The 15,716-nt window shown below is 42.5% G+C and overlaps 1 protein-coding gene across 1 annotated transcript; it reads left to right on the plus strand.

Moving 5' to 3' along the window:
• The first annotated feature begins 9,886 nt into the window (after positions 1 to 9,886).
• On the plus strand, positions 9,887 to 15,516 carry LOC131713652 (zinc finger and SCAN domain-containing protein 29-like). Its single transcript, XM_059012726.1, has 2 exons — positions 9,887 to 11,499; positions 15,262 to 15,516. The coding sequence occupies exons 1-2, from the start codon at positions 10,512 to 10,514 to the stop codon at positions 15,270 to 15,272; spliced, it is 999 nt and encodes a 332-aa protein (XP_058868709.1). The 5' UTR covers positions 9,887 to 10,511; the 3' UTR covers positions 15,273 to 15,516.
• Positions 15,517 to 15,716: the final 200 nt, after the last annotated feature.

Here is a 15,716-nt window from a genome sequence, read left to right on the forward strand (position 1 = left end):
GATCATCCGACAACAGCATTATTTAATATTACTACTATCACATTACAATTTACACTAAAAGACATCTTAAACCTACAGTCTAAACACCCAGTTTAAACAAAAACAAAAAATTACCATATTACTTTATATTACTGCCCATCCCCCCAATTTTTTTTTTTTAATATACTATTCCAACACATATGGGTGGGCGGCAGGGAACATTAGAGCCCAGCCAGCCTCAACCAGCCACCAGACAGCTAACTGGCTCCAATGTTAATCATCACAATTATAACTATACTTTATCATTCACTATTATTTACCATCATTATCATTTATCAGTATTCCCATCACCATAGGTATTACTTTAATGTAACCATAATCATCATTTATCATTATTACCATCACCATACACATCACTAATTTACTATCATCATTCACCATTATCATTCTATGATAATGGTGAATGATGATAATGGAATTATTATCATAATTTATCATTCCTATAATTACCATTACTAACATCACTACAATAATCATTTCCCATGATCAATAACTATCATTCATACCATAAATCATTTACCAATAATCAACTAATATTTACTAATAATTAAATTTACAACTATTCACCAACAATTATTATTACCCCTGGGCTTCTATGAGGGGGCGCCCATTCAACCCCGCTTACCCCCTAAACCCAGTGTCCCTTCACAGGGCTCCTCTTCGGAGGATTGCCCCGCCTCCTTCTGAGACAATCTCCCATGAACGACAGGTCCTCTTTCGCTGACGCTCAGCAGGCAGTTCCTCCCGCTGGCTTCTGGGCAGGCAGTCTCTCCGGCTCCTCCCTCGCCAGCTTCCAGGACCAGAACTCCTCCTTCTGCAGCTCTCGGGGACAGACCTCCCTCAGCCCCACTGACGTTCAGGATCTTGCGGCTCCATCCATCTGGTACAGCAGCCCCTGAGGGTTACCTGCGGTCTGCCCTTGTCCCACCCAAAAAATTTCAGAGGTTTGCTCCTCCATGTCTCTCCATAGCGATCTAGCCTTGCTTCGGCAGGATGCAGCAGAATCCACTTCCGACACCATATGTGACAGGGTCTCGCTCGTGTCACATGTGTGGGTCGCCGCTGTTCAAGCAATACAGAGGGTGCATTCACGCCACGCAGACTTTCGCCATTCTGCGCAGATTCTGCACAGAATCGGAGCAAGTACCCAATGAATTTTCAGAATTTTTGCAGAATCTGCGCAGACTTGGCAAAGTCTGCGTCTCGTGAACGCACCCAGAGAGACACTGGGGGTGGAGTTGAAACACCGGCACAGGCGCGCAGGATTTATTAATGCAAAACAGAAACGAAAGTAAATAAAGGTGGTCATGTGATGTTACCAGCCATGGTAACGCACAGAGGACACATACAGCAAGCTGTACAAAAGGCAAAATAAAACACGGCACAAAAACTACAAATAAAAGGTGCCCCAGGGGGATTGAGGTCCAGCACAGCCAATCACTTGCTGCCCTTCCCCTCAACCAAGTCTAGCAGGCAGCAAGTCTCAATCGAGCGCCCGTCTGTAAACAATAATGTAATTAAACAAATCAACTCCAAAACGACACACAATAAACCCATTTCCCCATACAAATTATACCAACACTAAATACACACGTGCAGGGCAATCGCCCTGCTACAGGTAATTATATCTTTCAAAAAGTCGTTATCATGATGACTTGGTCAAGATTTAAACCCAAAAGGTATGAACGTGAAAATTGTAAGTGTGATATCCTGTCTGGCCACTTTATTAGGACCTGTACCTAATATTGGGTTGAGCCATCATTTATCTGATTACAGCCTTGACACATGGCATAGACTCCACAAGATGCTAGAAGGTGTCTTAAGTAATGTTAATCCATTAAGAAATTAATATTTTACACAGCTGGTTGAGTGTAGTAGGAGATGATTGTGATGATGACTGCTTTGTTTAAGTTTATCCCAAACATGCTCAATTAAATCGACATCTTGGGATTGGGGTGGTCAAGGAGGGTGCCTGCAGTCTTTGTCATGCTCCTCAAACCTTTGCAAACAACTCTGACTGTTCAGGCAGTGTTTGTATGGGCTCCTCAACTCTATCGTTGTGGCTGGGGGTATGCATCCTGCAGTGGTTAATCAGTCATGAGAATATAAAATTGCGGTCCTCATTCTCACTTGGCATTACAATTGTGTGTGTGTGTGTGTGTGTGTGTTCATTAGAGAACATATTGTTAATCACCTTCCTGAAGCTAAGAGAATCTGGCACAAATATTCATTAGTGAAAAAAACTCACCCATCTAAACTACTCACATCTTGAATACTGGGCAGTTTAAAACCACGAACCCACTAATTTATAATTGCTCAACCTTCACAATTGTATGCCTTTTTGGCCTTATGGAGATTTTTTTTACAAAAGTTGGCACACTACAGTTTCACTTAACAGTTGTGTTTTGTATATTGTACTTGGAACACAGTTTGTTTTTAAATATGTGGGTTGATGACACAAGAGACCCGAAACCCCAGTCAGAGATTTCTAAAGTTACTCCAAGCAAATAGACCTATCTTAATACTCCAAGTGGCTCTCAAGGGGTCTGAGGATTTGGGCAGTGTTTAAATCTACACTGGAAGAACTGCATCAAGATTATGAAAATTCCTTTATTTTACAGTGAGCTTAACTGAGTTAAGATACTATTTTTGTTCCAATAAACATATAACTAAATAGAGGTCTGTTTAATTAATAGTTAACAATCTTATTGCTGTTACTATTACTACTACTGTTTTTTTGTTTTTGTTTTTGCTTTTACTACAGTATTAGATATGCAGGATAACTGATTCAAGTTAGTGTTTTAAGCTAAAAAAAATAGATACAAATGGGAATATATATATATATATATATATATATATATATATATATATATATATATATATATATATATATATATGTATATATATATATATATATATATATAATTATGGATGGGACAAATACAGCAGTTCTGAATAATTTTCCTTTAAGGTCTCACTGAAACGACACATTTCAATTGAAAGGCGGTTACACTTTTAAATCACACAATCAGGTTGTGCTGTGTGTATAATCTCCAAAGTGCTTTCAACTAAAAACAAATTGTCGCCTTTTAATCTGTAAACAGGTGAGTTTCACGTGGCTGATGCAGATCCACATTATAAACACATAAGCATAACAATAGTGTGTAATGTCTTCATGTAGGGTTTAAAAAAAAAAAAAAACAGAACCGACATTTAATTTGAACAGGATGACACTTTTAAATTATGTCATTAGGTTCTGCAGAGTGCTTTCGATTCAAAGGGAATTGTCGGCTTTTAACCTGCCAGTTATCATCATGTATGTTTTGCCTCATCTCAATTTAAAACTTTTAAATCTCAACATCAATCGATCGAAGAATTGTAACATGAGAGATTTTTTAAAAACGCTACCTGAAGACATTACACACTATTGTTATGCTTATGTGTTTATAATGTGGATCTGCATCACCTGTTTACAGATTAAAAGGTGACAATCTGTTTTCAATTGAAAGCACTTTGAAGATTATACACACAGCACAACCTAATTGTGTGATTTAACCGTCTTTCAATTGAATTGTCTCAGTTCAGTATATATTAGTGTTGTATAATAGATAAGTTTACTGGTCTGTTGTTTTGAGTGGTTATCTTTCCTACAGTGCATGAGAATTGATATGTTTTCCAAGAACTCTATACAGGTCTGCAGTGTTGAAAGATTTATAATTGTGGTTATTCATAATAAGATCTCCTTTGTCCAACTGGGTTGATAAAAAAAGAGGTTATGTACTGAACCTTCATTGTATTCAAATTTGTTTTAGAGCTAAAACTGTAAATTTGCTTTTACATAAATACAGTTATGCATACTTTTATAACCAAACACATTTACCGTATCCCTTATTTAAGACCACAGGCTCATAAATTCAAGTAAACTTTATACAGTAGATTCCCAGAGTTACGAACACCTTGGGAATGGAGGCTATTCATAAATCTGAAATGTCTGTAACATCTGCTATCGACACCCTTAATCTGCCAAATAATACAAGGATACAGCACTGTAATGCAATACTCATATGGTTATGGTTCTAAAGTCTTTAAAACAGTACCATACATGGAAAAAGGCTACATTTAAGTTACCATTGAAATTGTAACTGTAGCAAAAACACATTTAAACGTCCAGGAAAACATGGGTTAATGTTGTGCTTCTTTTTATTTTATTTTAAACCAAATGCATTCATGCAGCTTGCTCAGTCATTCAGCCTGAAAAAAAAAACCTGTGCTTTGTTTAAAACTAAAATGTTCCTAGTAAAATTGCCCATACTTGCTTTTAAAGCTGCCTCACCTTTGTCTGGATACATTTGTTGGTACAGTAATTTTGCCTTCATGACCAGCATGCCACTTAATAGGAGGACCTATCTGGTTGCATTGCACGCATGATTGAGTGATTGCATACTTGAGGTGTTCGGTAGAACAGTCAGTTCATAGGTTTGGTGTTTGTAACTGGGGTTTTACTGTACTCCCATGAAAGAATTGCAAACAAACACACGTAAGTAAATCCACTCTATCTTATAAATCACGATTGGAGGCATTCATTTTAGGTGCCTGAGCATTTCAGTTTCTTTCTTTTTTACTTCTACCTTACCATTTCATGATGTTTGCAATCATTCGAAGTGCTTCTTATAGTCATACAGTGATTCTGGTGCTTTGAGTTCAGGAGCTGCTCTTCAGTTCTAGGTTATTTCTAGGTTATGTAATGTAGGCTAGATGTCCTATGTAATGTAGGCCAATGTGTCTTTATATCTATTGCGCAACACTGCAGCTAACCTAAAAGAAACGTGTTTCCAAAGTGTCCCTAGATGACAATGACTTACTTCTATAGGGCAGATCCATATGTATATATGGCAGGCAACTTAAACTGAAAAGCAGCTCCTGAACTCACGTGACAGATTAATAAAAAAATAAATAAAATAAAATAATAATAATTTGCTATTTACGTCTGACATACATTGTAGCTGTCCAAAACCTACTTAGAGATAATATAAGTTCTCCAGAGTCCCCCATTTTAACATGAAAACGGGAACAACCCTTGTAATCTGCACTGTGATTTTGCAGTTTACCATGCTTTTCTCAGGTGTTTTATCATGACTTTAGCATACTTATGTGTGATTACCTTACTTGGGGTTTTAACAGTGCTTCACTAAACTGTGCTATGTGTTTACCAATCTACAATTTTTTTTATTTTTTTTATTATTATTAGTGAACAATCTAGCGAAAATTGAGCTGCTGGCATTGATATATAGATCAAATATTAAATCAGAAAGTTTTTTAAAGGAACGCCAAGATCAATATCATACCACTGAGTCTACCTGAATTCAGTATAATAAACTGTTTAAAAAATATTTCTTCTAACGCTACAGTTCTGTAATTGAATGAAAATATGAAAGCAGAGGCTGTGTGTTTTATATCATCCTTTGTATAGTTATTTCAGCTAAGGTCCCCTTGTGGAAGTAAACATTGTATATATTAGCTGTGCAAACTCTGTTTTAGTTTAAACAGAAAACTTAAGGGCAACATCTGGCTTTCTGATACCCCAAAACCCCTAATACTGTTTTTCATTGACTAATGAAATATATATGGTTTCACTTTAAGCATGCTTGCTTCTCAAGAGACCAAGTTCTCCATACTGTCTTTTAAAGTTAAATAACACCTTCTCTTGCTACACACATAAGCATTGAAGGTATTCGATTTTTCGCATGATAGGCTAAAATATTTTTATTTCTCATCTGAAAATGTTTTTGTCCAAGCTATGAACTCTTCAACCAAGCAGCTTTAAAGAGCTACTTTGTAAATGTATGAATAATAGTATTTCTAACATGAAGTGCTCTCATTCCATTGCTTGCCATTAAAGACAGACACTCTTACCTGAACAAGAGAAAAAAAATCTTCAAGGTTTCATCTACAATTAATTAAACTAGTAAATTCCCCAGATTCAGTAGGGTTCTTGACTGTGGTTTCGGCTTCGTGCACATACATCAATTTCAGGTTGTCCATAAGCAGAACTAAAATCTGTGGCTCACAGGTAAGTGTACCAACTGCTGAGCTCATGTGAACGCCCTTCTTAAGCAGACTTTCCCAGTGTGTGATGAGCTCACTAAACCATGGGATATATTACTATGACTCACCTTCATAAATGATTGATTCTTATTGAGGATTTGGGCTTCAAATGTATTGGACATTGTGACAGGGAGCATCCTGTCGCTGCTTCTTGTGCTGATGTGTGCAGTTGGGACTCGTAACAGGAGACGCGTTGCTAGCCAACCAATTGAGCAGGTAGTCTTGCCCGTCGCTGAGCTGATCAGGAGGTCTGGATTGGCTGAGGGGCGTGCCGGGGGAGGCTGCATACTGTTCAAAAAGTGTCTGTGCCACAGCTCGAGACGACTGCGCCACCGTGATACACAGAGGGGTGCTTTGTTTACATTGAGGAGGAGACTGTCCGCTCTGCAGGATAACTACTATGGAACCCTTCAAGTGCAAGCCAATGCCTGTGAAGGCTCTGCCCAGCCAGGACCGTTGCAATGACCCAGAGTCGCTGGGAGGCCGGGACTTTGGGGGCAACAGCAGTAGGTTACATTACGGTTACGTAGTGTAGTAGGTTCCTGGAGCGGGACGTCTCTTTTAATGAGACTAGCGCTCGCCATGTGTAGCAAACTTTTATTTTTAGCTTTGTTTTGTTTTCTTTATTAAATCTGACACTAGGGCTACCATTGCAGTGGCAGCACGAGTGTTTATTAAATCTGCGTGCATGTGCGGTGTGTTAGCACACAGTGCTTTTTGTCTGACTCATTATTATTCAGTGACGACCCACACACATAACACCTCCCCCTGTTACAGACATAAATACATATAAAAGTTACCCAGTTTCAGTTCAGGTAAACTGTGATTATGTTTCATATAGTAATAATAGTAATATTTATTAAAGTGAATTATTATGGATAACATTGGCTCATGGTTTTATGAATCACCCTAATGTTTATTAGTGGTATTAGACGTTAAGTACCTTTAGCCAGAGTTTATGTAGATAATAATCACATGTACTTTTGACAGTTGAATAACAGAAATAGATCTGGCAGAAGCTGTGGTTGTGGGTTGCTTTGCAGTGAATCTGGAAATTGTAATTGTTAAACACTCATGCTTGTAAAATAACTATTGGCTGAACTTTCAAAAGATATTACAATATGGTAATAAAAAAATGTGAAGTTGATTTAATTATTTCTGACAGTTGGATCTCTATTTGTGTTTTACATTGCTTTTTTTACTTTAACAGAAGGGGGGCAAGCTTTATAAAGTTTACCACAGTAAATTTGCATAGTTATTTTGTAGTTCTCCCATGCTTTTCCCATGTTGATACAATGCATGTACCTTAGTTTATCAGCTTTGCCCCTTTTAATAATTTTTAATATACTTCTAAGAGCTTTATAATCCGTACCTATGCTTACTTATGTTTTTGTCTCATTTGATGGATAGTTCTCGGTACACAATAAAGATTTGGTACATAACTTATATGTATCATTATTTATTGTTATTATTTAATCTTTTAGCCGACGCTTTTACCCAAAGCGACTTACAGAGACTAGGAGTGAACAATGCATCATGCTGCTGCAGAGACACTTACAATAGGAACTCGGTTTTACATCCGAAGGGCTGAAAAAGAGTCCGAAACCCCTCTCTGCCAGTACAATATATTATTACAATTCATTTTCCATTTTGTTTCAACAGAAATAACCAAAAGTGAATAAAAATGTAAAATAAAAATAAATATACTGATACGGCATGTGATGTACATTGCCAAAGGACATGTGCATATTGTACTGAAGAATGGTGTGACCCCTCGTCTCCAGCTCCAAAACATACAAAGACTTCACTGCCCAGTGATGTCAAAGAAGGAAACAGGATACTGTCTGCTGGAAAATTACAAGCCGGTATCTTCTTGGTGTTTAATCACAGCAACACACCAAGTGATATGTGACACAGGCTGGAAATCGGCAGAGATTCACTGGAGGCAGTCAGACTGGTGACTTTCAGGAGGGCGGTGTGAGACATAACCTGGTGGTGACAACTAAAATAAGACTACACAGGGCAATCAAGGAGGTTAAGGTTCCAAATGTGAATGAAAGATAATGTTTGTTGGTCCATCCAAGGAGATTTTTTGGACAGTCAAGCCACATTTTCCCCCAGGGAAAATAAAACATTTGTAAACTGGAAAAGTTTATTTGATTGTATTATTCATTTACATGTATTTGTTATTTAACATTAGTTAAATGACAGCAAGGTCATATTTTTCTAATGTAAATCAGTAAATGGTTGAATTGATCTGGATTTTCGAAATGTGTTACTGTGTTAGAGAAAAAGTCACATCACAGCCAGCAAATGTAATGCTCGCTGTAATATTGTTACCATTATATGATAAATGTAATCGAAGGGATAATCTTAAATGCATAACTAAAACGGCCATTCCTTTTACACATAGGTGTCATTTACACGGGAGACGCAGGGACATGTCCCCATCACTTTTTCAATGATAGGGAAACGTCCCCCTCACATTGCAGGAGTACTGAAACTTTTATTGCACGATAATTTATTGGTATAATCACTAGTCAGTATAGAAGTCAATGGAAAAAAAAGTGTGTTTAAATACATTGCACAGACTCTCGCATCTCAATTTATCAATGTTCCAAAAACTCACTCTTGGTCACATTTTACTAAACATTTTTAAACTAATAAATAAACAATTATCATAACTCACATTATCATATTAATCACAGTAAAGTTGAGTTCTTACCTGTAAACAGGAACACGTTCAAAGTTTGAAACTCATTGTCTGGAGCTTGGTTTTTATTTACATTATCATTGATACACTGTAGTTTTAGGTTCAAGCTACATCTGCATATTTTAAGTGGATGGAAGCTGAAAATACTTTTTAAAAACACCCTTTTCTTATACCAATACAATAATAGCATAGTTTTAATAGCAAAACTCAATTTATCTTAAGTATTCAATTGTGGGGAAACCTCAAAGTTTCTAGAAATTTATTTCAAGGGCAATTCTCATCCCTCTCATCAAATCTGCATTATACCACACTCACTCTAGCACTAAACGCTGCCTCAGGGTCCTGACCAATGTCATGGTTTCATAATTCCATGACTCAGTAGCAACTGAATAATATAGCTATTTGCCACTCATCACTCATGACAACATTGTGCCAGCAATTTATTGTTTTGAATGATTGCTGCAAGAATGTCTTTGGATATTTTAATTAGACATACAAGGGATGCAATGTTTTGTTATACTTGCTTGTAAGATATTTTATTATTTCAGATAGAATCATCTTCATGCATGCCCCAACTACAGAAACTCCACTCCCCCCCCCCCCCTCCCTCCACTCCACTCCACTCCACTCCTCTCCTCCACTTTTGAAAAAATGTTACGCCACTGCTTAACACAGTATATCTGTAAGGAAGGCTTGGTAGCTGGATGGCAGCTGCAAGCCAGATTCTCATGTATCTTATCAGTTTAAGTAGGCGACAGGAAGAGCTAGAGTAACAGTGATAATATAGGAGTATAGGAAGAAATAGTGACAGCTAAGTACATGACATTTAGTGCACCCTCCACAAATACCATGAACAATAAATCATTATTTCAGCAAGGTGTTCTGGCTGACACATGCTGGATTGTCTTTTGCTTTCTTCTTCTTTATTTCCCTTTTCATTTACACAGCCTTACGTTTTGGACACACTTTAAATTACATTATATATAGTACTTAAAAAACAAGAGCAATACATGTTTGTGACAGAGAGAGAAAGAATTCAAACTGTAAATCTCCCTCCCGACCAAAGAAGGCGCTTGGTAAGGTGGATCGTATGCTTCCTCCTAGATGGACTGCCTTGACGGTAGGCAGAAACCGGAAGGTGACCATATTAGGGGGAGCGCGTAGTTGCATGTACCTGGAAGGATTCCATTGCAATCAGCTGCGGGGCGAGCCCCTAGTGGAGAAACCATGGCAACGGGTTGCTTGCAGGGATGAGGTTCTGGGTACAAAAGGGGAAGCAGCTACGTTAGTACGCCCTTGCGCTGATGACGATATTCAGCCGGAGCCTGTGTGTTTGTTATTGTTTTTTGTGTCGTTATCAGAGGAGGAGTGAGAGTCGGGAGCTGCAGCCGCGGAGCCAGCATTCGACCCGGAGCACGTCCCTCACAGCACAACACAGCACAGCACCAGCACTCACCACGACCCCGGAAGAAAGAGCACAGTTTCGTGCACGGAGGATTGTGGTTCAGGAGTGTCATTCTTTTATTATTATTATTTATTGCAATTATTGACATTAAAAACACAGACGTTTTTGGGAGAACTCTGGTCTGGACATTGCCTTTATTATCACCACTCACATCCTGTTCACAAGTGGTGTCAGAAACGGGATTTTACAATGGACCCTGCAGCACTGAACACCATGATGGAGGCTCAGGCACGGAGGCATGAAGAGACCTTGGCAGCGGTGATGGAGAGGATGAATGCCATGTTCCTCGCGGCCAACCAGAGGAGGGAACCGGTGGCCGAACCAGCAGTAGCGCCTCCGAAACCTAAAGTGGTGAAGATGTCGCTGGAGGATGATCCCGAGGCCTATTTAACATCCTTTGAAAGGCAGGCGACAGCAGCCCTATGGCCTCGGGAGTGGTGGGCTACCCAGCTGGGACCCAATCTGATCGGGGAAGCCCAGGCAGCCTACCACGCTTTAACCCATGAACAAGCCATGGATTATGATGTGGTAAAGAAAGCCATCCTTCAGCGACTGGACATCACGGAGGAGACGCACCGCCGCCGGTTCCGGGAGTACCAACGCCCCGAAGGAGTCCGACCCCGAGTAATGGCCCAGCAGTTGGTGGACCAGGTGACCCGGTGGCTCTGCCCTGGTGAACGCACAGCAGAGGAGGTGGCTGAGATTGTCACCATTGAACAATTTATACAGTTGCTGGGGCCAGAAGCCAGTAATTGGGTCAGCCGGCACCGGCCCACCACGCTGGACGCCGCAGTCAGGTTGGCTGAGGGGTACGAGGACTCTATGCCCACACCGCTGCCCACCCCGATACATCCCACGCCGACCTTCATCAGACCCAGGATGGCGGGCCCAAGGCCTGGGCCCCTTCACCCACACACACCCTTCACGTCTGGACCAGCACCCTCACGTTCCCCAACGGGTGGCCTCGCTCCACAACACTGGAGGCCGAGGTCAACCCCCAGCTGGGGTAGAACAGGGGCCCCCTCCCCGCTGTCAGGTCGGCAGCGGGACAATCAGGCTCCGTGGGCGCCTCTCCCTCTGGAATGTTACCGGTGCCATGGGGTCGGCCACCTTGCCCGGAATTGCCCCTCAGCAATGGAGTGTGGTGCGGCTTCGCATTATTTGGTACCGGCGACAGGTAAGTCCAGGGGTAATGATTGGGAGGGACCTTGTATTGTTGATGTGCGGGTTGGTAATGTGAGCACCCACGCATTAGTGGACTCTGGGTGTGGTCAGACCTTGATTTCGGAAACTCTCTTAGAAGGGGTACCTTGGTGGTCACGTGGGTTAGTGGTCATCTCCTGTATCCATGGAGATAACAAGGACTACCCCCTCACTAAATTAGATGTGACCATTGGTAGTCACACCCGCCGTGTAAGTGTGGCGGTGGCAAAAAGGTTGCCATACCCTGTTATTTTAGGTCGAGACTGGCCATGTTTCGAAACAATTATAAACCAAAAGGTAGAGCCAGTCTCCGGTAAGACCATAGGAGCAGCGGGGGAAACTATTGGAGATATTTTTCCGCTGCATGCTGATCTGTTCCCCTCTCGGTTCCGCCCAAAAAAAACTAAACGAGAGAGAAGGGTGGAAAAATGGGAGGGCGCATCAATGACACGAGGTTGGGGTTTGGTAGGAGACTCCTCCACGTCTGATAAACGCCAGGGAAAGGGAATTGGGATCCAGTGTGACCGACCGGGCCGAGTTACTGAGACCCCTAGTGCTGAGGCTACCATATCCCCGCTCGATATACCGAAAGTCTGGGACCGAGATGTTGATCTAGCGTACGAGCAAAAAAATGATCCTACGCTGGCTAACCTCTGGGGGCAGGTTCGGTCTATCGAGGGGAAGGAAGTAGATGGCAATCGGCCGCTCACATACCCTCACCACATTGTGCTTGGGCATTTGCTGTATAGAGTATCCCGAGCCCCGAGCACAGGGCAGACTGTAACACAGTTACTCGTTCCTCAGTCTTTTCGACATGAGATCATGCGGTTGGCTCATGATGTCCCTTGTTCGGGCCACTTAGGTAGCGAAAAGACTCAGGAACGAATATTGGCTCGATTTTACTGGGCGGGAGTGTACAGTGAGGTGAAGCGGTATGTGGCAACCTGTAGAGAGTGCCAACAGGTAGCGCCGGGGCGGGTTCGCCCGGCCCCATTGGTTCCACTGCCCCTGATCAATATCCCCTTTGAACGCATTGCAATGGACATAGTGGGCCCATTGAGCCAGTCTGACTGTGGATATACGCATATTTTAGTAGTGGTGGACTACGCGACCAGATATCCAGAGGCAGTACCATGGAGGTCCACTAGTGCATTAGCGATTGCAAAAGAGTTAGTACAGATCATAGCGAGAGTAGGGATCCCCAAAGAAATTCTGACTGATCACGGAACTAATTTTATGTCACGGTGTTTAAAGGAACTGTATAAATTATTACAAATTCGATCCATTCGGACCTCCGTTTATCACCCGCAATCGGATGGTTTGGTGGAACGTTTTAATCAGACATTGAAGCAGATGCTGAGGCGGTTTGTCAACCAGGAGCAAAAACATTGGGCTAAACTCCTTCCCTACCTGATGTTTGCAGTGAGAGAGGTGCCTCAGAGCTCGACCGGGTTTTCTCCCTTTGAGCTGCTGTACGGGAGACAGCCACGAGGGGTCCTTGATCTTGTAAAGGAAGGATGGGAGGAGCAAAATAAAGATGCTAAAAACATAGTGAAATATGTAATTATGTTGAGAGATCGCCTGCAATTGGTTGGTCATTTGGCACACGAGAACTTAAAACAGGCTCAGCATCGGCAAGAGCAGCAGTACAATAAACAAGCACGGATTCGGACTTTTCGGCCAGGAGATAAGGTACTGCTGCTACTTCCCACTTCGGAGTCTAAACTATACGCTAAGTGGCAGGGACCATATGAGGTGATGCGGGCAATTGGTAATGTAAACTACGAAATCAGACAACCCGATCGCCGGAACAAAACTGAAATTTACCATATTAATTTATTAAAACCCTACAATGAAAGGGAGGCCCTGTTTATAGCCAATGACAGTATAGAAGAGGATTTTGGTCCCTCTGTCAGTACACCAGCTACAGTTAACATTCCGATGGGGGAACAGTTACTTCCTGATCAGAAGTGTGAACTCCGTGGGTTAGTGAAACAATTTGGTGATGTTTTTTCTGACTTGCCTGGCAGAACTAATATGATTGAACATGCTATTATTACTCCCGCAGGTGTCAGGGTTCGAGAGAGACCGTATCGAATCCCGGAGAGTCGCAGGGGTGCCGTTGGCCGGGAGGTGAGGGATATGCTCGAGCTTGGAGTCATTGAGCCTTCCCGGAGCGAGTGGAGCAGCCCGATAGTGATGGTGCCTAAGAAGGACGGCTCCACTCGGTTCTGCGTGGATTTCAGAAAGGTTAATGCCATCTCCAAGTTTGATGCATATCCCATGCCTCGGGTAGACGAGCTCCTCGACCGACTGGGAGGAGCGCGGGTGATTTCGACTTTGGATCTGACGAAGGGATACTGGCAAATTCCACTAACCCAGAGTTCGCAAGAGAAAACTGCTTTCTCTACCCCGGGTGGCTTGTTCCATTTCCAGACCATGCCCTTTGGGTTGCATGGAGCCCCGGCCACCTTTCAGAGACTGATGGACCAGGTCCTAGCGCCCCATCAGCAGTATGCCGCTGCATACATTGATGACGTGGTGATTTTCAGCTCTACCTGGAGAGAGCATATTATTAGACTTTCGGCCGTCCTACAGTCTCTGAGGGAGGCGGGGCTGACGGCTAACCTGGGCAAGTGTGCATTCGGCAAACAAGAAACCCAGTATCTTGGCTTCCTTATGGGTAATGGGCGGGTAAAGCCGATCGCTTCTAAAGTCCAGGCTCTAGTGGAGACGGCGATCCCGAGAACCAAACCGCAGGTGAGATCACTATTGGGGTTAGCAGGCTATTATCGCCGCTTTATCCCCGAGTATGCCACCATAGTTAACCCCTTGGTAGAGCTCACCAAAAAGACGGCTCCAAAAATAGTTAAGTGGACAGGGGAGTGTCAGGGGGCCTTTGACACGATTAAGAGGAGACTATGCCAGGCCCCAGCACTTATTTCACCAGATTTCAGTAAGGAGTTCATCCTCCAGACCGATGCCTCCCAGATTGGTCTGGGGGCGGTCCTGTCCCAGCAAGTTGACGGGGTAGAACACCCGATTATTTACATGAGCAAAAAATTGGCTCCACGGGAGATTAACTACTCCGTCATTGAGAAGGAGTGTTTGGCCATCAAATGGGCCACTCATGCCCTTCGTTATTACTTGCTGGGGCGTTCTTTCACTCTTGTCACTGATCATGCTCCTTTAAGGTGGTTGCATACGATGAAGGACAATAACGCTCGGATAACTCGGTGGTATCTGGCGCTGCAACCCTTCCACTATACAGTGAAACATCGTGCGGGTAAGGAGCATCAAAATGCAGATTTTTTTTCAAGGGAGGGGGGCCCATTGGGGAACTTAGAATTGGCCGAGTGTGCCTTCGGCATCACTCTGAGGGGTGAGATGTGTGACAGAGAGAGAAAGAATTCAAACTGTAAATCTCCCTCCCGACCAAAGAAGGCGCTTGGTAAGGTGGATCGTATGCTTCCTCCTAGATGGACTGCCTTGACGGTAGGCAGAAACCGGAAGGTGACCATATTAGGGGGAGCGCGTAGTTGCATGTACCTGGAAGGATTCCATTGCAATCAGCTGCGGGGCGAGCCCCTAGTGGAGAAACCATGGCAACGGGTTGCTTGCAGGGATGAGGTTCTGGGTACAAAAGGGGAAGCAGCTACGTTAGTACGCCCTTGCGCTGATGACGATATTCAGCCGGAGCCTGTGTGTTTGTTATTGTTTTTTGTGTCGTTATCAGAGGAGGAGTGAGAGTCGGGAGCTGCAGCCGCGGAGCCAGCATTCGACCCGGAGCACGTCCCTCACAGCACAACACAGCACAGCACCAGCACTCACCACGACCCCGGAAGAAAGAGCACAGTTTCGTGCACGGAGGATTGTGGTTCAGGAGTGTCATTCTTTTATTATTATTATTTATTGCAATTATTGACATTAAAAACACAGACGTTTTTGGGAGAACTCTGGTCTGGACATTGCCTTTATTATCACCACTCACATCCTGTTCACAATGTTTAACAAATGTTTTTGACAGTATTATACCACAGCATAGATATATCTCCACTTTTAGAATGTCAAGCTCAAAATGGTATATTGTACTGCTGCATGTAGTAACTACTACTCGTTTTAGTTTACTAACTGTTAACAACTAGCTTACTAACTTGTTAACAGCTGTTGTTCATTTTGTGTTAATAGTTT

Source organism: Acipenser ruthenus, chromosome 3 (assembly GCF_902713425.1).
Source record: "Acipenser ruthenus chromosome 3, fAciRut3.2 maternal haplotype, whole genome shotgun sequence".
Classification (NCBI taxonomy): Eukaryota; Metazoa; Chordata; class Actinopteri; order Acipenseriformes; family Acipenseridae; genus Acipenser; species Acipenser ruthenus.

What these genes read in the sequence shown, in the direction of transcription:
- LOC131713652 (XM_059012726.1), top strand. Translation starts at nt 10,512, where the DNA reads ATGGACCCTGCAGCACTGAACACCATGATGGAGGCTCAGGCACGGAGG.